The 23619-nt window shown below is 30.5% G+C and overlaps 1 protein-coding gene across 1 annotated transcript; it reads left to right on the top strand.

The window, feature by feature from the left end:
• The first annotated feature begins 6832 nt into the window (after positions 1-6832).
• Positions 6833-8916, top strand: LOC118034560 (histidine-containing phosphotransfer protein 1). The gene is made up of 6 exons (XM_035039894.2): positions 6833-7342; positions 7473-7603; positions 7773-7841; positions 8086-8157; positions 8327-8399; positions 8508-8916. Exons 1-6 carry the CDS (start codon positions 7283-7285, stop codon positions 8565-8567), a joined length of 465 nt encoding a protein of 154 aa, XP_034895785.1. The 5' UTR covers positions 6833-7282; the 3' UTR covers positions 8568-8916.
• The last annotated feature ends 14703 nt before the right edge of the window (positions 8917-23619 follow it).

Raw genomic sequence — 23619 nt, 5'->3', positions numbered from 1 at the left:
TTTGTTTGGTATTTTGATAGTGTATAACAATTGTTTTTTAAATGATTTTTACTTAAAAATAAATCAAAATAAATTTTTTTGTTTTTTTAAATTTATTTTTAAAATTAATATATTAAAAATTTTGAAAAAATATATAAAAAAATTAATTTAAAATAAAATAAAAAATAAAAAAATATTCAATTCTTTTTAAAAACACTTTTAAAACACAACAATAAACACTATGTTAATTACTCAATCAAATGCTTTTCCTTTCATGATTTCTTCACATGTTCTAAATTAAGGTATTGGTCCAGTTCATGTTACTTTTCTTTTCCCGTTCAAGAGTGAAAAGCATGAACATAAAGCTAGAGACAACATAGTTTTTTTTTCTGGAGAGACATTGTGCCACTTAAGTTGTCTTTAGCTTCTCCTTCTCCTCCTCTTTTTTTTTTTTTTTGGCTCAGGTTGATTTAGCTATCTTATGGAGATAAAATAAAAATTTCACAGGGACCAAGCGAGTTTGTTGTATAGAAACTCTAATGTCTACATATCGATATTGTTTTTAAAAGAACTATGTATATATAGTTTTGCAGATCAATATTTTCTAATTTAAAACTGTCAAACTTTTGTCTCTAAACAACATTGGTTAAGTAGGCTTGTAGCTTAGAGAAATGGGGAAAACATTACAGAGGACACAACACAAGTACGGGGATAAGAAGAAAAACACCAAAAACACCGTACGCAGCCAACTGCTGTCCCGGACATGAGCAGCCTCCACGCAGGGTGCCCTGTGATTGAAGGTGAGAAATGGTTTGCAAGAAGTGGATTCATGTAGACTCATTTGACCAGAACGTGGAAGCTGGTGGGAATTGCACTGATCAGAATGAAAGTTGTGAGAGGTGGGCAGCCCTTGCAGAACGCACCAAAAACACCGAGCACACGGTTGGGTCACCGGACCTTCCTGGACATTGTAGGAGGAGTTGCAAGGTATGTTAAGGATATATGCCTTCCACGCTCCTTGTAGGTTTCCTTACAAGTTGGTTGATGATCTTTGTAGGGGGGCCGTACTTGATTTTTCTTTTCAATTACAAACATGCAGACATTGCTCAAAATGATCCACCTTGTATTTTGCTACTTGTATTTTCCTCTCATTGTAGATACAGCCAGCTTTCATGAAATACAGGAAATGCGCTTCAATAGTTCTTTGTATTTTCCTCTCATCGTCACTCTCTTTCTCCCTTTCGTTGGATTCTTACTCATTTTCAACAGATGCTAATGCATCTATCTATCCCATTGGTGAATCTTTTCTCGAGAAGTGACAATTCGGTCTTGAAAAGACCAGTTTCGTTCTCAAGTGAAATGAGTTTCAGACGTGAGAAGACGATGCTTTTCTGCAGTAATGGAATAACTATGGTGTCTTATCACATGAGAAGAATCTCCGATGCAATCTTCAACGATATCTACGAATCATGAAAAGAGAAGAATATCAGCCATTGACCAAACACACACCACACCTCCTCGTTTGCCCTAAAAAGAGAGAGAATAAAACTGGCAAGGATTCTCCTCTCTCCACGTTTATGGTCGGTGTCTGTCACACCTCACAGGTCACAAGCAAAGCAAGCCAGAGAGTGGAGCATGTCCTTTGTCCAGCTGTCCCTTCTGACATGATGAAATTAAGGAGGTGGAATTGATTAGAGAGTTGAAACATGAAACAGCTGTAGCCTGTTAGACGAATGGAGGAGGTGTTAGCATGTTTTATTCTTTTTATCAATTCATCATTATTTTTCTCCATTTTGCAGATACAGATGATACGCTGCCCTTCCCCTTTTTTTTCCCTATTAATTATATTTTAATTATAAAACTCCTGTCAACAATTTATTTAATTCCCATGTTTTCTCTCTTAGATTTAGATGGATCCGAGTTTTAAAAAAATATTAATTTCATTAAAAACAAATTCAAATCGACCCACAACTTAGTCGACTCAAGATGAACTGTTCAAAACACAAGTAATTTTATTCCATCCTTCTCCCTAAAAGAGATTTCCATCTTGCATGTTCTTTAAAATAACAATCATCAAAGAACAATACATACGTGCCGTTAGGTTTCTCATAAGTAGAAGAAGAAGAAGAAGATTGTGTTGTCTTAATAATGGATTTTGAAGGGTCAACGTAGGCTAAAAATCCCCTTCGCTTCATCATGTTCCTAATTCTTATTAAAAAAACACTCGTTGCTTCGAGGTAGGAGGAAAAACAGGTTGTAATGAGAGGGCATGCCCGTGATGCCTCTCTACAATCTCTATTATGTTTGGTAGTGGTTATTTTATGCTAATTAGGACAATTGTTTTTATAGTTTTGAAATTCGGTCTGGTTTGAAGGGTTCGTTCCGGGATCTAAGACTAAAATCAGATCGGATTAAAAAAAAAATAAGAGAAAAAAAAACTGGGATGACTCGGTAAGATTCGGTTACAATTCGTTGACTTTTGTTTTTTATTTTACTACAATGGAGTCCTTTTGATTTATTTTTTAAAAAATTAACTTAAACGACCCGATTAAAACTTGAAACCTAGACCTTGAACCGAACCGGGTCTAAAAATTATGATCGCTTCCGTTTTGCTTGCTGCATTTTGGTTAAAACATTTTCAAAAACTATGTAAGGAAAAAAAAAACAGATCTTGGTTAAAATAAATAAATAAATTAGATTTAAGAGTTACAATTTGTTGTCAAGACTCCCTTTTTGTTTCTAATTAAAAAAAATTATTATTATTTTCTTAGGGTTCTAGCGGGTGATTTTAAGATATTTATTGAGATGTTCCAAATCAATCTTAACTTTTACTTTTCGTTGGTTTTTTTTTTTAATTAACACTGGTAAATGCTCAATAAGAAAGTGCCCAAACATGTTCTTGAACTTGGTTTGATAAACTTGGAACATGTTTGACCTCCACTATACCTATTGTGTTGTGATACGTTGCATTATAAGATTAAACACATTAAATTGTTTGGCAATAAATTATAAGTAGTTGTTAGAAAAATTATTTTAAGGACATGATTAATCAACATATTTAAGATCAAATTAAAAATAGAGTTGGATTATGTTTAGGGTTAAAACTGTCTTTAACATAATTAAAATAATTTATGGATGAACAAGAAAATATTCTCACATAACCTTCATTTATATATTTTTGAGAAAGTCAAAAACCCTTTAAAACTCTATCCCAAGTAAGAAAGAAACAAGTTTTTCTTTTAAGTTATTTAATGGGAATTTAAATAGTTAAAATTGAGTCGAAAAGACATCTAAGATAAAAGAATATCTAAGCAAAGTGGGCTTTGGGCCTTGAATCATCTGCTTACTGCCAAGCTCAAACCTAAGTTTGGATTTGAGTTTACTGGAAAATGATTTGTTGGACTACAAAGAATTATTTTTTGTTACCAAACTTTTTTTGAGGCTTGGACTTGAGTTTATAATTATTTGGTTCATGAAGAATTATTTTTTTGTTAGTTTATTAGTATGTCTAGATGATGAATAACGTCACACACCCATTACTCGACTCAAACTTAGTTTGGACTTGAGTTTATTGTAGCACAATATTTTGGGTTATAAAAAATATTTTTTTTTCCAACCTTTTTCTCTGGGCTTAATTTTGGATTTATAATTTTTTGGCCCATGAAGAGCTATTTTTTACCAGCCCATTAGTATGTCCAATTTATGATCAAAGTTTGATCAATTTTTTTAGTAACCCGACCAGTTTTTTCATCTAAAAAAAATCTTGATTTAAAGTCAAAACTATCATGTTTAATTCTTGTTTTATGAAAAGTAATCAAAGCATATAATGGAATAAGTTTCGGTTTCATCCATTGTAAAAGGAGGTTGAAGGAAGAGTTTTCTTCACCATTTTTGTATATTATTCAAACTCTTCTCCATTACTACATTGTTGTAGAAAGACACTTGAGTCAAATTTTGTTTGATTTATGGTTCTTGTTTGGAAGTGTATATAAACAAGGTATTATTGTTAAAATCTTGAGAGACTTATTGCATACATCCTATTTATACTAAGTGGGGAGCAATAAAACTTTAAAAATAAAAGATTAATCCTCAACAACAACATAACTTGATCATATTTTAAGTATTTCAATAAATAAGTACCCTATATAATTTTAATTTTAATTTAATATATTATATGTTTAGTATACATGCTTGAATGGAGTTTGAGGTGATCATTTTCAGTTTAGTTTGGTTTTTACCTATAAAAACAATCAAACTGAAATTTTATAAAATATATAAAAAAATCAAAACCGAACCAAACCTGTTACAACCGACCGGTTTTGGTTCGATTTGGTTATTTTATATAAAAAATTAAAAATTATACTTTTTTTTTGGGGGGGGGGTTTTTTGGAATTTCTAATGGGTTTTTTTTTTCGATTCGGTTCAATTTGGTTTATTTTTTTAACTAAACTGATTCGGTTTATTTTTTTGATTTTAAGCTTTATGAAATCAAAATCAAACCGAACCGAATTTGTTTAAAATATTCTAATCAGTTTTTTTGTTATTTTTTCTGGTTTTCTTGGTTTAATCGGTTTGTTTTGTTTTTTTTGCTCACCCCTAGGTGTTTCAATTTTTTATATAAGTTTGGATATAAACTTAGTTTTTATAGAATCTTTATATGATATTTAATTTGATTTCATGTTTGCATATATATATATATATATATATATATATATATATATAATATATATATAAAATGCACTATAAAATGTTTTTTATAATTTTATAATAGTTCGGGTTATTTTATGTTTAAATAAAATATAATATGCAGTCTTTCATCATAGAAAACATCTTTTTGAAGTAGAATCTAATACACTTTTAGCCTACTTTTATAAAAAAATCACCTTTCATTTTTTAAAAGTAAAAAAAACTATTTTTAAAATCTTTATTAAATACTTTTTGACATTTTTAATTACTTTGCTTAAAAACAAAGTGGTAAAAGCTAGAAAAGTGGAAGCTCTTAATTGGACTTATAATAAGTTTTTAAAGCAAAGTAATTATAATTAAGAAAAAGTTATCGATGTAATGCAAAGTACATAACAATTTGGACAATTTTGCATTTAGGTGACGGATTTAAATTGGCATGCAGTGAAAACGTGTTGTCCTTGATACTTTTCCAAAAAGAGTGAATTAAATGTCTATTTTTATTGATATTTAGTGTGTGTGTCTATATATATATATATATATATGAATTATTATTATTATTATTTCCGATCAAAAAAGGCATATGAAGGAAACTTATAAACAAGACTTGATTAGCCATCAAGTTTTTTGAGGCTAATAATGTGAATAGAATTTTATTGATATCAAAACTTAACCTCATGAAAAGAAAGGAAGATATGTTGAGTAAAAACTAAATTAGCCTATCGGGAGTTGGAGGGTGATAATATCAACATAGGTGATGTTGATATAAACATTATTTGGTGTTTTTTTTTTTTTTCAAATCAAGGAAATTAATGATATTAATGAGGTTATATTAATATTGGTATTATTGAGAACTTGATTAGCCTATTGAAACTTAGAGACTAATGATAACAACATGGATTATGTTGATATCGATATTACTTGGTGTTTGTGTTTTTTTATGGATCATGGAAGTTAATGATATTAACAAGATTATATTGATATTGGTGCTAATGGGAGCTTGATTAGCCTTTTAGAACCTGCATGCTAATTATATCAACATGGAGTCTATTGATATCGACATGGTGTTTGTATTTTATTCTAGATCATAGAAGTTAATGATATCAACATGGTTATGTTGATATCGATATTAATGAAAACTTTATTAGCCTACTGGAACTTGGAGGCAAATGATATCAATATGGATTATGTTGATATCAACATTACTTGGTGTTTATGTTTTCTTTCAGAAAAAAAAAAAAAGTTAATGGCATCAACATGTTTATGTTGGTATTGGTATTAATTCTAATTTATTTAGCCTATTGAAACTTGGAGGCTAATGATATCAAAATGGATTATGTTGATATAAGCATTACTTGATGTTTGTGTTTTATTTTGAATTATGGAAGTTAATAGTATCAACAGGTTATATTGATATCAATCATAATGATAACTTGATTATCCCACTGAAACTTGGAAGTTAATGATATCAATATAAATTATCAACATGAATTATGTTGATATCGACATTACTTATTGCTTGTTTTTTCTTATGGATCATTGAAGTTAGTGATATCAATATTATTAAGAGCTTGATTAGTTTACTAGAACTTTTAGGCTAATAATATTAATATAGATTATGTTGATATTGACAACATGTGGTGTTATGTTTTTTTTCTTGGATTATAGATGCTAAAAATATCAAAAAGGTTATGTTGATGTTAATATTTTTAACTTTACATTATTGAGAAATTAAATGTATGTTAGCGAGATTCGTCTAAAGGAGATAAAATAATGAAATGAAAATGTAAGGTAGTATATTTTAATTATTAAGATTAAGAATTATCATTTGAGATGTAATTTTAATTTATATGTTTGATTTACATGTATATCTTAATCATGATAAGAATAAAAAATTTTAGCTGAAGATATATTCATTTTATTTTAAATATCTTAATATCTCAACTCAATATTTCATTGAAATTAATAAATTTATTATTATTTATAAATGCATTTACAAACTTTTTAGTTTATAGCTAATTTTTTTAATATGATAAAAATAACATCCATACTTTTTTAAGTGTAGAGAAAAAAAAAGAAGCTCCATTCCGCAGACCAGGGGAATCAAACTAGTGTTATATTACATGGTTGAAGTCACAGTCAAACCCCATGTGTGAACTTGCAACCAGAACCAATAGTTTGTACTGCAAATTGAAATAATTTATTTATTTATTTTTAAAGGAATACCACAAGAAGTAAAGTTAGAATGATGAAGATGAAGGAATAAGGTTGGGGTTGCTTTACATGATGGTACAACACAAGAGCTAATTATATTGGTGCAAAAAAGACTCAAAATAGAACACAGGCATATTATTAGCACAAATCCAGAGAGGAAGGAAAGGTTTACTCACCTGATAGCCAAAAAGCAAACAAAAATCTTTCCATTTCTACATTAAAATTCACTAAATCCCTTTCAAGCTTTCCGTTTCCATACCATTTATACTATTTCTATTACCCACTTTTATTGTGCAATAACTCCCACAAGATCTGTAAATTTAAGCCACAAAGCTGCGTTGAGTTGTCGTAGCTTAAGAAAGAACTGTGTTTTTCTTCTTTCTTTTTGTCCGAGAGTTTTAAAGGGATGGAGGTTGTTCAGATGCAGAGAGCATGGGTTGAATATACCAAGTCCTTGTTTAGAGAGGTAGTGCAAAAAAAAAAAACAAAAATTAAAAAATTTGTGGACTTTCTATAGTTCTTATCTCTGTTGTTTTGTATTCTGTGTTTTTTGTTTTGCTTTTCAGTTTTCTTATTCTTTTTTTGGGTGGATGAAGGGGTTTCTGGATGCCCAGTTTCAACAGCTTCAGCTTCTGCAAGACGAGAGCAACCCAGATTTTGTTGCTGAAGTGGTATCTCTCTTCTTTGAAGATTCTGAGAGGCTTCTGAGTGATCTCACCTTTGCCTTGTAAGGAGACTCTCTCACTCTCTCTCAAACATCTGAACTGCTTGATGTTGATTAAAAGTTCTGAGCTTTTCTTTTTGGTTATGGTTGATTCTAGCTAGCTGACTGTATTTTTATATTGCTACAATTTTTGTTTTTCGAAATGGGTTTTGTTTTACCTCTTCTTTTATAGAGAACAGCAAAGTGTAGACTTCAAAAAGGTTGATGCTCATGTTCACCAGTTGAAGGGTAGCAGCTCCAGGTATATGTTTGCTTCCTATAGAACTAAAACAAGCAATCGTTGATTTAAGTATCATGTCCTCTTTAAAACCATATGAAGAGCATCGAACCTCACAAAAAACAGTTCAGATCTAAGACACGACCTGGAAAATTAGACACAGAATGCTAACAATTATCCCCTTCTTCTTAGCTCATTTTTGTTTGATTGAGAAAAGATGGATTCTTTAGCTCACTTTGGGTGAAAAAATGGATTTTGTGTTATACAGCATAGGTGCACAGAGAGTTAAAAACGACTGCATCGCTTTCCGCAGCTTCTGTGAGGAACAGAACGTTGAAGGGTGAGTTATTTCCCTCTACCTCATTCTCCAGATTGTTTTATCTTTTAGCATCAATGTATTTTCCATTTCTTTTTTTCTCAGTTAGCTATTGAATCCCAGGATTTGTATTTTTTTAAGTGATGCGATATTTAATGCTTCAATTATATGTATTTGGTTACTTGGATTGCAGGTGCCAGAGATGCCTGCAGCAAGTGAAACAGGATTACAGTCTCGTGAAGAGCAAGCTTGAAGCTCTAATCAGGGTGCGTACAGTCACTGTACTCTTGCTCAATGACATGTTCATTTATTTATGTAAACAACTTTTATAATCGTGTTCTTGTTTTTCAAATGCAATGTTGTATCTGTTGCAGCTGGAGCAACAGATTGTGGCAGCTGGTGGGTCAATTCCTATGGAAGAATTGAGTTTTTAAGCCTGTCAATGCACCTGCAAGACGGGTAAAGCTGCTAGTAAAAATGGAGGATTACTGTATGTTAATTCCTATGGAAGAATTGAGTTTTTAAGCCTGTCAATGCACTGAAAGACGAGTAAAGCTGCTAGGAAAAATGGAGGATTACTGTATGTTAATTCCTATGGGAGGTTCTGTTTAGCTAATCATGTTGTGCTTGTATGAATTCTTATGAAGATACACTTGTCATTATGTGTTCTTCATGCTTTTCTCTTATATTTTGTTCTTCTTCATGCCAGACAATCTACCAGTGAATAGTTTCCTCTGTTCATTAATATAATTCAAGAGCCACATCCGATGTGATTTCATGGAATGGATTCTTCCCCACACAAATTTCTAGACGTTAATGTCGACGTTGTAACTATCGCAAGATCATTTACTTGACAAGATTTAATTACTAAACATTTTGTAATTTTTTTATCTAAGCATTTTGAATTTTTTTATTCCTTGAGTATATCAAAATTACAAGTTTTTTTTTCAAACAATTTGTTTTTTATTCCTTAAACATTTGAACAATTTCAATGACAGATCATTATAAGATTTTTGAAAAATACTAGTTTATTATTTATTTGTAAAAAAATTAATGTCTTTTATATCTTAAGCATTCCCAAAATTCTAGTTAGTACTCATTTTACAATTTAATTCAAATGGGTTACATTGACTAAAAGATGGGGTAAATTTGAACCAAATCTTTTTTTATTTATTAAGGATTTATTTTTCAAATTGGTTGGGAAAATAATTTTTACTCTAGTATAAAAACAAAAATTGTTCAAATATCATAAGTACATGAGGTTGCATTTGAAATGCAGCTCTCTAACCCTTGCATATTAAGTGAAAAACGATATGAATGAAAACAAAGTATTTAAAGCGTCATAGATAATATTGTTGATAGTATCATGAACTACGATTGTAGCTTTTCAATACTCGCATATTATAAAATTCACCTAATATATTAAAAAAGATTATATTATCATTTATAAGATATAAATAAGAATTTTATTACATGTTAAAAAAACTAATCCATACATTCTAATCTATTATATCTTGGTGCATGAGGATCATAATTATTTGGATTATGTGTCACGTGGATCTCTCGTAACATGTCTTATGATGGTATTATAATCACCTTGTTATGTTCATGTACCAGGTCATGTAGAGATCTAACTCAATAGAGGGACACTACTCCGTAAATAAATGATCTCTCCTCACATGCCATAAATTGACATAGTGTATATGAACCACCAACCAATCATCTTCCTCTTTATCTTAATGAGTAATAATATGAAAGTCATTAAGTGTGTCAACATCATCAGGTATTTATTGATGCAATCCAAACTGGTGCATTTCTTGAACATTTAATGTCTTAAGCATTTCCAATAGTCTAATTAGTAGTCATTTTACAATTTAATGCAATTTAATTCAAATGGGTTACATTGACTAAAACATGGGGTAAATTTGAACTAAATCTTTTTTATTTATTAAGGATTTATTTTTCGAATTGGTTAGAAAAATAAATTTTACTCTAGCATACAAACAATAGTTGTGCAAGTAGCATAAGTACATAAAGTTGTGTTTGAACTGCAGCTATCTGACCCTTGCATATTAAGTGAAGAATGATAAGATGAAAACAAAGTATTGAAAGCGTCACAAACAACATTGTTGATAGCATCATGAATTACGGTTATAGCTTTACAATCCTTGTGTATTAGAAAATTCACCCAATTTATTAAAAAAGATTATATTATCATTTATAAGATATAAATAAGAATTTTATTACATGTTAAAAAAACTAATCCAAGCATCCTAATCTATTATATCTTGGTGCACGAGGATCATAATTATTCGGATTATGTGCTAGTTGACATGGAGTGTCACGTGGATGTCTCGTAACACGTCTCATGGTGGTATTATAATCACCTTGTTATGTTCATATACCACGTCATGTAGAGATCTAACTCAATAGAGGGATGCTACTCCGTAAATAAGCGATCTCTCCTCACATGCCACAAATTGTCATATTATACATGAACCACCAACCAATCATCTTCCTCTTTACCTCAACGAGTAAGAGTATGAAAGTCATTAAGTGTGTCAACATCATCAAGTATGTGTTGATGTAATCCAAACTGATGCATTACCCGATCAAGACAATGCACCTCAACTATGGCAAAATAGTATATAGGGACCATTAGCCATTACTCACTTCCCTTCATGCATAATAAAGATGCTCTTCCACAAATTGACATCAAATAAAGGGATGCTACTATGTAAATAAGTGATCTCTCCTTACATACCATAAATTGACATATTGTATATGAATCACCGACCAATCATCTTCCTCTTTACCTCAACGATTAATAACATGAAAGTCATCATCAAGTGTGTCAACATCATCAGGTATGTGTTGATGCAATCCAAACTGACGCATTCCCGATCAGGGCAATGCACCTCAACTATGACAAAACAATGCATATGTACCACTAACCATAAATCACTTCCCTTCATGCATAATGAAGATGCTCTTCCAATCAAATCGTCGTTGTACAATGTCTTTATCACCTATAAAACCATGAAACACACACACACACACATATATATTAAAAACACTCATACCAAAAATAAAGTTAAATAAGAAAATGAATAATTGAGTTCATGCATATATGGCGAGGCTCGTGTGAATCCAACTTGTCTCAATAGAACTCGTGAACATGAGTGAGATTTTGTGTAAAACGCTTAGACCTCTCCCCAACCCAACTAACATGTTAAATAGTTAAGTTAGACATTTTTTCATAGAAAATTTAAATTTAATAATGTGTTCATAGTTATTATTATTGAGCTCCAATTAAGAGTCATCTTCTTGTAACAGCGTTGGGTATCTGATTTTTCCAAACATCAGGATGACCGATGTGAAGATGCTCTCTTAACCATAACTTTATATTCATAATAAGGAAATAAAAAAAATACTTAAATTAACAATAATTAATAGAATATAATATAAAAATATACCTATAGAAATAATAAACATTCGCTGATTTGTTTCTTGTATGACATGCATATATGGCAAAGCTAATGGTATGGATATGCAAGCATCGTTGAGCACAACTATAATTATGAATGACAACAAAGTTATCTAGCAGTGGAAGAAATTAACATGGAACTACATTGTTTGTCAAATCGGTGAAGATTGGGCCCAAACATATGCATTAATTATGCTCTAGTATAATAATACAATACAATCTTTGTAGCACCCTTTGGTCCACCTAATATCCCCTTTATATCCCCTAGGAGGTGGCCCTTGTCCTAATAGAAAAATATATAAATCATCTTTGTTGAAAGCTGTGGGGTTTGTAACAAAAGTTGTGGGGTTTGTAACAGAAGTTCCATCTATCAGAAGGTTGACTGGTATGACAACATCTTATAATGTTGGTGTCATCTCTCCAACATGAAAATAGAATGTGTGGGTCTCTCCCCTCCACCTCTCTAATAATGCTGAAATCAATCCATGACATAAGAACAAACACGGTTATCTAGGTCTGTTGGGGCATAATAATAAGGTTTAACCGGACCACCCTGAGATTTTCAATAAAAAAATATAAACATAAATATTAACAACATTTAAAATTATCATATAACCATGTTAGATAAAAAAATTAACTTACTCGTTGAGCCCAAATATCCTCGGATTGATGCTTGTATTGCAATCGCAAGACTGAGAAATCATCAAGACTTGAACATAATGAGAACTTGTCCTCTCGTATGCCACAACATCTTGACATAAATCCACTTATTCTAGCTCGCACCATGACATATACCCATGTAAAAATATTAAAGGATAAAAAATAAAAGGATAAAAAAACAACTTAATATAGAGATATGAAATAAAAATCTCAATTTAAAACAAAAATTTTCTCTTACGTTGTCCACTTTGAATTGTTTTTCTATTATGACTAGTATAATCATTTAGACGAGTGGATCTATGTTGACCCTTTTCAACTTTCTATTTAGTTGGACATCCTTCAACTTGTGGCCTAGCATAATCAGACCATGATGGAATATTAACTAACGATTTGAAATAAAAACCATATGAATTTTTGTGATTGGTGTTATAAAATAAAGTGTCAATAAATTTTTCAAAGTCAACATGTTGCAATGGACAACATACAATAAGGTGTGAACATGGTTGATAATACTACTACCATGTACCACACATACATATTCTTTAATTAAACCAAACTTTTTATTGAACCTCTCTTCGACTACCAATTCCTAGGGGACTTGACTTGAAAAACACCATCTGGATATTAAATATACTCGCAACATTTTATCTTGATTTTATGTATCAACAATAAGTTCAACAAGCACTTGTGAGGGCCACAATACATCACGACTAATTTAATCATCAATTGCAGCTATTTGATTAACAAAATATTTATTAATCCTAAAAAAATGTAATTTGGGTTATAGTTGTTATAGGCAAACCACGAACAATTTTAAAGACATTGTTGAAAATCTTTGACAAATTAGTGGTTATATTTTCATAACGATAACCATCATCATATGAGAGTTCCCATATTTCTTTCGGTTCAATCTCAAGCCATTCTTTGATTTAATCATTCTTGTCAACCATATCATCATATATAATATCAAATTTATATCTTAAAGGCTCTTAACACATCTTATCTAATAGTTTTTTTAATGCCATAACTTTTAATTTTTTGTTGAAGTTACTTACAAAGTGGCAAGAACAATAACGATGATACCCATCTAGCTAGGTCCATATCTATGACATAACATTCTTAATTGCCACATGTTTATTTGAAATTATACATAATCTAATACGTCTACCCGTGACATGTTAGCGAATCAAATCTAAAAACCATGTCCAGTTACTGTTCATTTCTTTCTCGGCCAAAGCATAACCAATCAAGATTTTTGCCTTATATTTTTCATATAAGTGAGTGTCGTCAATACTTATCAATGTCATCAAAACTTCTTATGTGATCCAAACAACCTCTCCAATAATTTTTGTTTAGTTAACCAAGAATTTTTATACAATATATCATACAAATAGTCTTTATGGATAGTTTCTTGAATGGTTACAATTTTAATACTTATTTTAGGTTTGAAAAAGGTCAACAACATAGTAGCAACAAAATAAGAGTCAAATGATGGTTGACTTTTATAACCATTAGATTGTGACATGTGTGAGAATCTTTTAATTTTGAAATCTTAAATGAATTAGAATTATTTTGATATTCCCCACGCAAATATCATTGAAATGATGGTTCATGCTTACAATGTAACTACACATAAGTTATGGTTAAACATTGTACTTTATATTAAAGTGAGTTTTTTACATGTCACCATTTAACTACATTAATTAAATCAGTCTTAGTTCGGAACATTTGTCTAACCTTCAACTCAGTATTTAAGCATGAATTCTTATGACTTAAAGCCCAGTCAAAGTTTATCATATGAGCAAACCCACTAACATATTTAAATTTAGGAACAAGGGGTCTTATTGTTTGGTTTATTGGCTCACCTTGCTCATTTTTATCAACTATATCATCGACATGAAAATCATTTTTCTAATCACTCGGTTTAGATTCATCATAACAATATAGTCTTTACCATACCCAACCAAGGCTCCATATGCACCATTTCTTGAACTGATGTTAGGTTCATTGTATCATTAATTGTCTTACATGAACCTACTGCATGTGATGATTTTGTGGTTCTTTAACTATAACTTAAGACCCGAGTCAATTCTAAATTGAAAGAGTTTTCTACTTTAGGTTTTCTACTAAAGAAGGGCTCTAATATTTGCAATCCATTTATGGTGATTAACTCAACCATTGCTTTAAAACTCATATAACTAGTAATGGGCCCACCAACATCCTCTAAGTAATACCAGCATCAAATTCGGCTAGATTTCACCCAATTCCTCAACACTAAATTTATAAATCCATCAAATGAACTATCTAATCTCAAGCTACATAACTCGATACTTCCTCTATGGTAAATGATATTATTATCGCTATCGATGATTTTACCATTGTAATAACATAAAATTCCTGCTATATAAGATATGTTATGTGAAAATCACAACAAAACATAATGTTAATTTGTTAATATAGCAAATTATTCAAGTTACATTAAAAAAATCTAAAATTAACAAAAATCATAAACTAAACCCTAACACTAACACAACCAACACAACATAATTCATTGATTTTTCTTACTAAATAAGAAAATGCATAACTTACTTAACTAATTTTATATCAAATTAATCTCAAATCATAGTTCAATTAGGAAAAATCAACAAAAACCCTAACCTAAACCCTAAAACCCTTATCCTAAAAAAATCACAAATTAGCCAAGTAAGTAAAATAACAAGATAATATAGGGGAAGGTGAATATACCTTAAATTGGTTAAATGGGTAGCTTTGTAGGTGGTGGTGGCAGCGATAGTGGAGAGAGATCAATGGTTTCCCGGGTGGATGGCTAGAGAAAGAACAAACAGTTGAAAGAGAGAGAGAAAGATGAGGTTTGTCATGGGGGAAGAGAGAAATATAGTCTTTTACAGTGAAGACATAGATCAATTGGCATGAGTTGAGAGTGTCATATGGAGAAGGGAGAAGCAGGGAAGAAAGAAGTAAGGGGAGAAGAAAAGAAATAAGAAACTATCTTTAAAATAATTAACTGTATGGTCATGCATATACTATATGCGTGACCTATAGGTGACACGTTTACTACATGCATGACTAGTTGTTGAGCATATAGTAAATGTACAACTTATAAGTTGCATATATACTACTTGCACGATCATTTTTTTTATGTTAGAGTGAGGATTATTTTCCCAACTATGCTAGTTTGGGAAATAAGTTCGCCCACTGTGCTAATATAGGAAAAAATTCCGATTTTAATCCCATCTTGATAAAATAAAAAGTATTAGTTTACAACCATAAGAAAATACTAGATTTGTGAAAGTATATTTCCATTAATTCCTTATGCTACTGATTAGTACTTAAAAGTGCATATTTATCAAGGTTTTATATCATCATTTTGCACTTAAAGTATCAATAACTCCTTAACTAAAACATGTTTTATAATAATAAGTCTAATACTATAAAATGCCTTAATATATGGTAAATGTTCATCTTAAATGCAGGCCTATCATATAAATTAAAGGATTGATTGATGAGTTCAAGTATGGAAATTGAAAGGACAAAGAGGGGGTGAAGCTTAGAAAAGAGATGTTGGTGCAGTCCAAACTAGAACACTGTTCGGTAATTAGGTCATATCTCGAGTTCTAGATGTCAAAATGATCTCAAATTTTTACAAAAATTCAGTAAGACATAGGCCTACAACTTTCATGTTTTCATTAAGATCTAAGAAGGCCGTTTGCAAGTCCAAATTATAGCAACAACGAAGAAGTTCAAATCTGTCCTGCAGCCCGAACACTGTTCAGTGTTTGACCCATATCTGGAGTTCTAGAAGTCCAAATCACCTCCATTTTTTTTCCTAGAAATCTGAGTCAATTTCCTATAACTTTCATGATTTCAAGTGGACTCAGTTCTGATGCTAGCATTTTCGTTTTATTTAGACAAGAAGATAAAGATTTTCACAAAGTCAAAAGTTGGCCACCCACTCAACAATTAATCATCAAATCAATAATTCTGAATTTTGGCCTATAAAAGGAGGCATTTGCCATGTATTTAGGAGCTTGGTTGTTCAGATCAAGTTCATGCTCTTTATTTCTCTCTTTATATTTTTTGTAATTCTTAAGTTTTGGTTTCATTAATTTCTTGTTTATGCTTTTCATTTCATTTCCTTTCCTTAGTTAACTTGTATCTTATTTATGTTCTTGTTTTGTTTATTTATGTTTCTCTTCTTCATTATGTTTTGCTAAGTTTATTATGTCAAGGTGAAAAGGTTACACTAATGGTGTAAGAACAAGTATGGTGTAAACTCAACATGGACCTTAATGTTTAATATTAACATGTCTTATCTTTTTATCTTGCTAATTCTTAATACCTTGCTTGTTAAATGGTTAATCTAGATTTGTGTTGTATAACACTTGATACAACAAATGCTTGGCACTCTCATAGCCCAACCGTATAGTATTACCTACACCTGGGCTATGAAAGGAACTTGATTTGTTGTTAACATCAGTTAACATCATGAATTCCTGACAATATTTAAAAGTTTGGTGCTATGTAAATAAGATAATTAATATGATCATGTTAATAATTTATAATGAGCTATTAATGACAAATCATCTGATTGGAACCTCTTCCGTGTGTGGTTTTCAAATTGAGTAATAAGAGTTTATACTATACTTGTTTGAAATACCATTGGTGGATCCTCTAACATTGACATTTGTTTTTATCATTGTTTAATCCTTACATTAATCTTCCATTTCAAAGTTCTCATTAATTTCTTTCTCCTTTTCTTTTTATTACTATTACTACTACTACTATTATTACTATTATTATTATTAATGGTTCAATTTATTAATAATTTTTACACGCCTCCTCAATCTAGAGGGTAGATCATGGACATTCAAATTGTGTTGGACTTGTTTAAATCTTATTAGCGGTAATGACTTGGTAAATGCATCTGCTAACTGATCTCTGTTTGAAATGAATTGAACCACTAGTTATTTGTTGCAGACTTGATCTCAAATAAAGTGAAAATCTATTTTGTTCTTGCATGAAATAAAGGATTGGAGGTGAGGTAGGTTACTCCAATATTATCACACCATAGAGTCGGAGATTGTGTTAGAGGTAGACCCAGTTCAGATAGTATTGATTTGATCCAAGTAAGTTCAGCAGCTGCATTTGCTATTGCTTTGTATTCTACTTCTAGCGACTGTAGGTTGTTGTTGTTTGCAACTCCAAGAGATCAAGTTGTAACTTATGTGAATGTAGTATGCACCAACTGAACGCCAATCATTTCTATTAGTTGCCCAGTCTGAATCTGAATATGCTCGTTGTCTGAAATCACCAGTTTTTGTGATGAACAAGCCTGTTGAAACTGCAATATATTGACTTTGTGTACGCGATATGCGCTTGACTGCAAGCCAACGGGAATCATGAGGTTTATGCATAAATTTGTTGACTTTGTTTGCATCAAAGGCCAAATCAGGTCGTGTAAAGGCAAGATATTGCATGCTTCCGACAATATTTTGGTAGAGGCGCTGATATCCTCAAAAGGACTTCCATCTGTAGAATTAAGATGACAATTATTCGAAGTCATTGGACTGTTGCAAGGTTTGGCTGTGTCCATGTTATCTCTTTTAAGTAAATCAGTAATATACTTTTGTTGAGTTAAATAAATGCCCTCTGGGCATCGAAGTGCCTCTCTACGTCAAGGAGGTAATTTAGAGTACCCAAATCCTTGGCAGCTAATTTGTTCTGTAAAGACTGAATTACAGTATGATTGCATCTGAACTTGAACCCGTTATTAAGATACCATCAACGTATAAGAGAATGTATACAATATAGTTGTTTTTGTTTTAAAAACAAATATAGACGTATCAGCCTTAGTCTCATGAAAACCAAAGGACTTGAGCTTGTCTGAAAGCTTAAGAACAAATGAAGCTGAAAATGATTTTCCCTATGCCATAGCCAATTGGATTGAAGAAAACAAGCAAACCGTTGGGTGGGTGAGCTGAAACGAACTCCACCTTTCTTTAGATTAAACTTCGGGACTTGACGGCCATCAAAGAGTGGGTTCGAGCAATCATTTATCTCATACGGTTCATTTGAAGTCACCACAGTTATGTTCATATACTCCATTTCACCAAATTCATTTTCTCCGTTTTGGTTATGCGATGTACGCATGGTAGAAACTGCCACACCAGACATAAAGGAGTCCCACATGAAATAGCTCTGCAAAAGATGTATTAAAATTATGATCATAAAAGTTCTACTTCTCCCTTTCTGGATGAAAAAGATATATGACAATATTTCATATGAGGTTTCAAATGGTAAAAAGTGTGGAAACAAGCATTACTGTATAAAATTGGTCATCAAACCAGGTATCACGAGCCATTTTCAAGGACTGGAAGCAGTATTGTGCCTCGTATGTGTGCTGGTTCTGCTCAAATGCCTTGAAGAAATTCTCATTTACTGGAATGGTATATATTTGTAGCGTCGAGGGGGATATTTAGAAGTCATCAGTGCCTACCAACTTTTTCACATGTCATCGCATAAAAAATTTGTACCTGAGGCAGGAACATCATAGTTAGCATCAATATCTAATCGTTCTCCAAGACGACCTACAGGAAAAGCTTTGGTAAAAATTTAAGTTCTTCTGACCATGTTCATGTTGGGAGATCTGATACAGGCTATTGGAGTGAGACAGGTAACTTATGCCTTGGTGCTGCAAATAGTCTTTTGCTTTTCTTTTTTTGGGTTGACCCGGTTTGATCCATCTAACCCGTGACCCGATCATTAGACTAGATCAACTATCAGGTCGGGTTTCAAAACTATGCTTTCAAGTATGTTCAATATGCATTTTACTAAAAATCAAAATTATTATGGTCAGATTATGTATTCCTTTAAAAAAAAAAAAATTTAATTTCTAATCATCAACTAAAGGATAATCGAACATTAACTAGAATCAACAATGATTGTGTAGTATAAGTTGTTTGAATTTTTTTTTTCTAGTTATAATAGATTTTTCATTGGTTTAGGTTTTTCCAGATTACAAAAGTTTAGTTTAAGTTCTTATACGATGAAATGGGCGAAATGGCTACCTTAATACCAAAATATTCATGATGTTCAGTATTTTATTATTAGTTTCTCTTGCATTACCATCATGTGCGGTTTTTTTTGGCGGAATTGGTAGTATTTTTTTGAATAATTACCTCTAAAAAATATTTTTTTCAAGCATTATTTTCACCAGTAGAAATTAAGAGAAAGAGACTAATAATAATACTATTGACTTTATAAATTTCTTCATAATTTAGAATTTAAAGTTTATAATTTTTTCTTCAAATCCGGCTTTAAATATTTTAGGACTTGAGAATTTCTAATTAAGACAACAATACAATTACAAATAACAGTTTTGCAATCAATATATTACCAAGCATAACCCTTATTATTTATTGACATATCCTAATTTGAATATGTATAAAACATAGGAAAACGGAGTACAATGAAGATGATTATTAATGGAGGAGAAAGGAAATAAAAATTAATGTTTAATTTTAAAACTTTATTCCCAATTTGAATACTTTTTGTGCAAGGCGGGCGTTCTTCGACTTGCCATTGTTGGTTCCTTCCCAATTTAATAATTTCCTTTGATCCTCCTGGAAAATCCAGTTGCGAGTGCTCCATCTTGTCGGCCTTGAATGTGGACATGTTATGGCTTGGTGAATTGGCCAAGATTGGATCTTGTTTAACCATTCACGCTTTAAGGGAACATGTATATGATCACAATTGCTTAAACTATTCAACGATTTGTAGCATCTGGAATGGAAATATGTGAAATATCTCAACAGTACTAGCGAACCCCACAAAGAGATCTTCTTGATAAAAAAAAAAAATACCCAAAAAAATCAGACAAAGAAATTGTTTTGTGTCTGGATTAACCTGACAAAATAATATACTGCTTAAGATTCAAAATCCAAATTATGAGACTACAAAATCTCACCAGAAAAAAGAATTTATTAAATGGTTATTAGAGTTAGAAATTTAAAATAAAAAGATTTCTTATTATGAAAAAACAGGATTTGTCATCCGTAAATTTATAGCGTTCAAAATTGGTGGTTTGAAGTTTTAGAATAGAGAGTTCATACCAGCAAGCCTATAAATCCATCATGGTGAACGTAGAGAAAATTATTAATTTTATAATTTATTAAAGGTGGTTAATTATGAAGAGAATTTATATTGAATGTATAAGGAATTAGATTATGATTACTTGCCTTCTATTCAATATTCTCAAATAAAAAGAAAAAAAAAAACATACAAAAAAACATTGTTGATTTAAAATAAACAGTTCGAATATCACACCAATAACAATAATAATAATAATATTAACGATAAAACTATTACAATCACTGCTTTGCTTGTAGGTATTTCAAGTACCAATGGTAAACAAAAAATCAAGAAAGCTCATAGATTATTATTTTATACTGATTCTTAAGGTCTTGAAGCATAGAAAGAAATTGAGGGTCTTTCATGTTAGACAACCCTAGAAAAAAGAAGAAGATTAGAATAGCAAAATTAGATACAATCAACTGCATTACTCTTCCATGAAAACGGATGGTGAGACTGAAGTCATAATTCAAAACATTAACAAGTACGTGTAAGAAAAAGACATATAATTGGCTGACCCACAAAATTCTTCCTTGTCAAAGACAATTGAAGATAATTGCTTATGTAAGGAACAACCCAATGAGCCGAGGAGTTTGAAACAAATCTTGAAGAACAAATATGTGAGGCTACCCAAACTTCTACTAGGCAATTGAACATTAACTATGATCAATTGAACATTAACTAGAATCAACAATGATGGCCTAGTAGAAGTTGTTTGAATTGTTTTCCTATTTATATTAGATTTTTCATCGGTTTAGATTTTTCCAAATTACAAAAGTTTAGTTTAAATTCTTATACCACAAAATGGGTGGAATGGATATTCTAATGCCAAAAATATTTATGATGTGCAATATCTTATTATTAGCTTCTCATGCATTACCGGACATGAGTGGTTTCTATTTTTGTGGAATTGGTAGTATTTTTTGGAATAATTACCTCCAAAAAATATTTTTTTCATGCATTATTTTCACCCGTAGAAATTAAGAGAGAGACTAATAATAATACTATTGACTTTATAAATTTCTTGATAATTTAGAATTTAAAGTTTATAATTTTCTACACAAATCTGGCTTTAATTTTAGGAATTGAGAATTTCTAATAATTAAGACAACAATACAATTACAAATAACAGTTTTTCAATCAATATATTACCAAGCATAACCCTTATTATTTATTGACATATCCTAATTTGAATATTTACAAAACATAGAAAAATGGAGTACAATGAAGATTATTATTAATGGAGGAGAAACGAAATAAAAATTAATTTTTAATTTTAAAACTTTATTCTTTAGTTATTTATTTAGTTTTGAATCAAGCATATAATATTTATTTAAAAAATCAATCTTCTTTATGATTCAAATAAACATGGTAAATTTTTTATATATAAAACTGAGTCTTATCCTCAAGAATTAATTAATCATAACCGTAAGTTTATTCATATTTTCTCATGTATTCATCCATCATCTTTTTCATCAAAATCAACAGCATGCATTCCAAAAGTATTCTAAAAGTATTTTAAAAACAAATACAAATCACAAACAAATATATTAAATGAAAAAATAATTATTTTATTTATCTATCAAAGTTGTTAGAAAATTCATCTTGTTTTTTCAGTTTTAGCTTTTGAAATTGAGACTTGTATGTCTATATTTATCGGATCTGATTCTCGGATTTAGATCACAAAAGATTCTGGATTAATTATTTTTATTAAAAATACATAGTTTTTAATTTTCTTGATTTTGACCATTTTAAATTTAAATAAAGTCAATTGAATTATTATTATTATTAAATCAATAATATTTTTTTGTTTAAAATCCAATTTGAATTACAATTGAGTGAATGTATGGACTTTATTGGATAAATAGAGTGTTTAAGCAAAAAAGGGAGAATAGTCATTATCATTATTGACCTTTTTGTGCCAGGAATTGTCATTATAAGACCAATCCTTGGCTCCCAAAAACAAAAAAAAAGAAAAAAAAAGGAGACATTATTCAAAACGGGTTTAGTGCAAGCTACTGCACATGAGAGGAACGTTTGTCTAGTGATGCTCATGGGGTTGGAGTTGAACACTTCTTTCTCTAGTTTGGGAATTTGGAAATGGTGAATCATTTGATGAGTATTCAAGCTCTTTAGGGTTTTGTAATTAAAAAAAAAAAATAACTTTTAGATGCCGTTTAGGAGCAATGAATGAAATGTGTACTTGTAAGAGTTTAAAATAATTAAATAGTATTTGATTAAATTTTGTTCTTGTGGCCTCAAGATATAAAATGACCAATATACATCATAAATATTAAGAATATGTTAATAAAATATATATTATTTCATATTAAATAATGTATATTTTTAAAATCTTATATGTTAAGTGTGTGGATATTTACATTTTTTTTATTAGATAATTCTTAAGTTAAAAAAGTTAGGGGGCCAAAATAGGGTGATAGTGTATATATACATATTATGTCAATAAAAACAATTATCAATAAAACCAATATAAAAAAAAGTTTTATCAAATAGGGCTAAATAAAAAAAAAATCTTGATCAAGCTCTATACAAAAGGAAAGGAAGATGCTTCAATTTCCTTTTTTTTGGTCTTCTATGTATAATTAATTAGTTATCCGAGTTTAGATATATGCTAGTTTTTTATTTTTTATTTTTTATTTTTTGATATTTTTAAGTATCCACGTTAGCTTATGTATATCTTAACTAATTTTCTAAAACCTAGAAATTAACGACTAAGTAAACCTCTAGTAATCCTGAGCTTTGTGACACTCGAATTAATAATATCCGAGGAGCAAATTTAGAGTCTAATAAATTAAACTACATCCTTTTTAATTAAATAAATACATACTATTTAATATTTCATGTCTTGCGAGAATCATGAATGATATTCAAAGAATTAATTTGAATTCAAGGGGAGAAAATACATTTGAAGTATGGTTAGTTTTTAGACGAACAATGAGGGGTTTTTGACATTTGGGATATAGAGTTAGTCCCACAATTCAATTTAATAATTATATTTTTTTTTTCAAGATTTTGATACACAGAGTGGCCAAAATCTTGATCTTGAATTTGAACATTGTCTTTTAAAGGACCGGACAGGGAGACTCGTCGCCAAGAATTCATCCATATTATGCGATAGTCAAGCAAAATGGTGTCCATATAACTCGGTATTTTCCCAAAACTTGAAA

Source organism: Populus alba, chromosome 10 (assembly GCF_005239225.2).
Source record: "Populus alba chromosome 10, ASM523922v2, whole genome shotgun sequence".
Lineage (NCBI taxonomy): Eukaryota > Viridiplantae > Streptophyta > Magnoliopsida > Malpighiales > Salicaceae > Populus > Populus alba.
Note: the sequence above shows the minus strand (reverse complement) of the source record. Positions and strands in the feature narration are given on the sequence as shown.

What these genes read in the sequence shown, in the direction of transcription:
- LOC118034560 (XM_035039894.2), top strand. Translation starts at nt 7,283, where the DNA reads ATGGAGGTTGTTCAGATGCAGAGAGCATGGGTTGAATATACCAAGTCC. An exon ending in AGTGATCTCACCTTTGCCTT is followed by an intron (nt 7,604 to 7,772) that starts GTAAGGAGACTC and finishes CTTCTTTTATAG; the next exon opens with AGAACAGCAAAGTGTAGACT. An exon ending in AGCTTGAAGCTCTAATCAGG is followed by an intron (nt 8,400 to 8,507) that starts GTGCGTACAGTC and finishes TATCTGTTGCAG; the next exon opens with CTGGAGCAACAGATTGTGGC.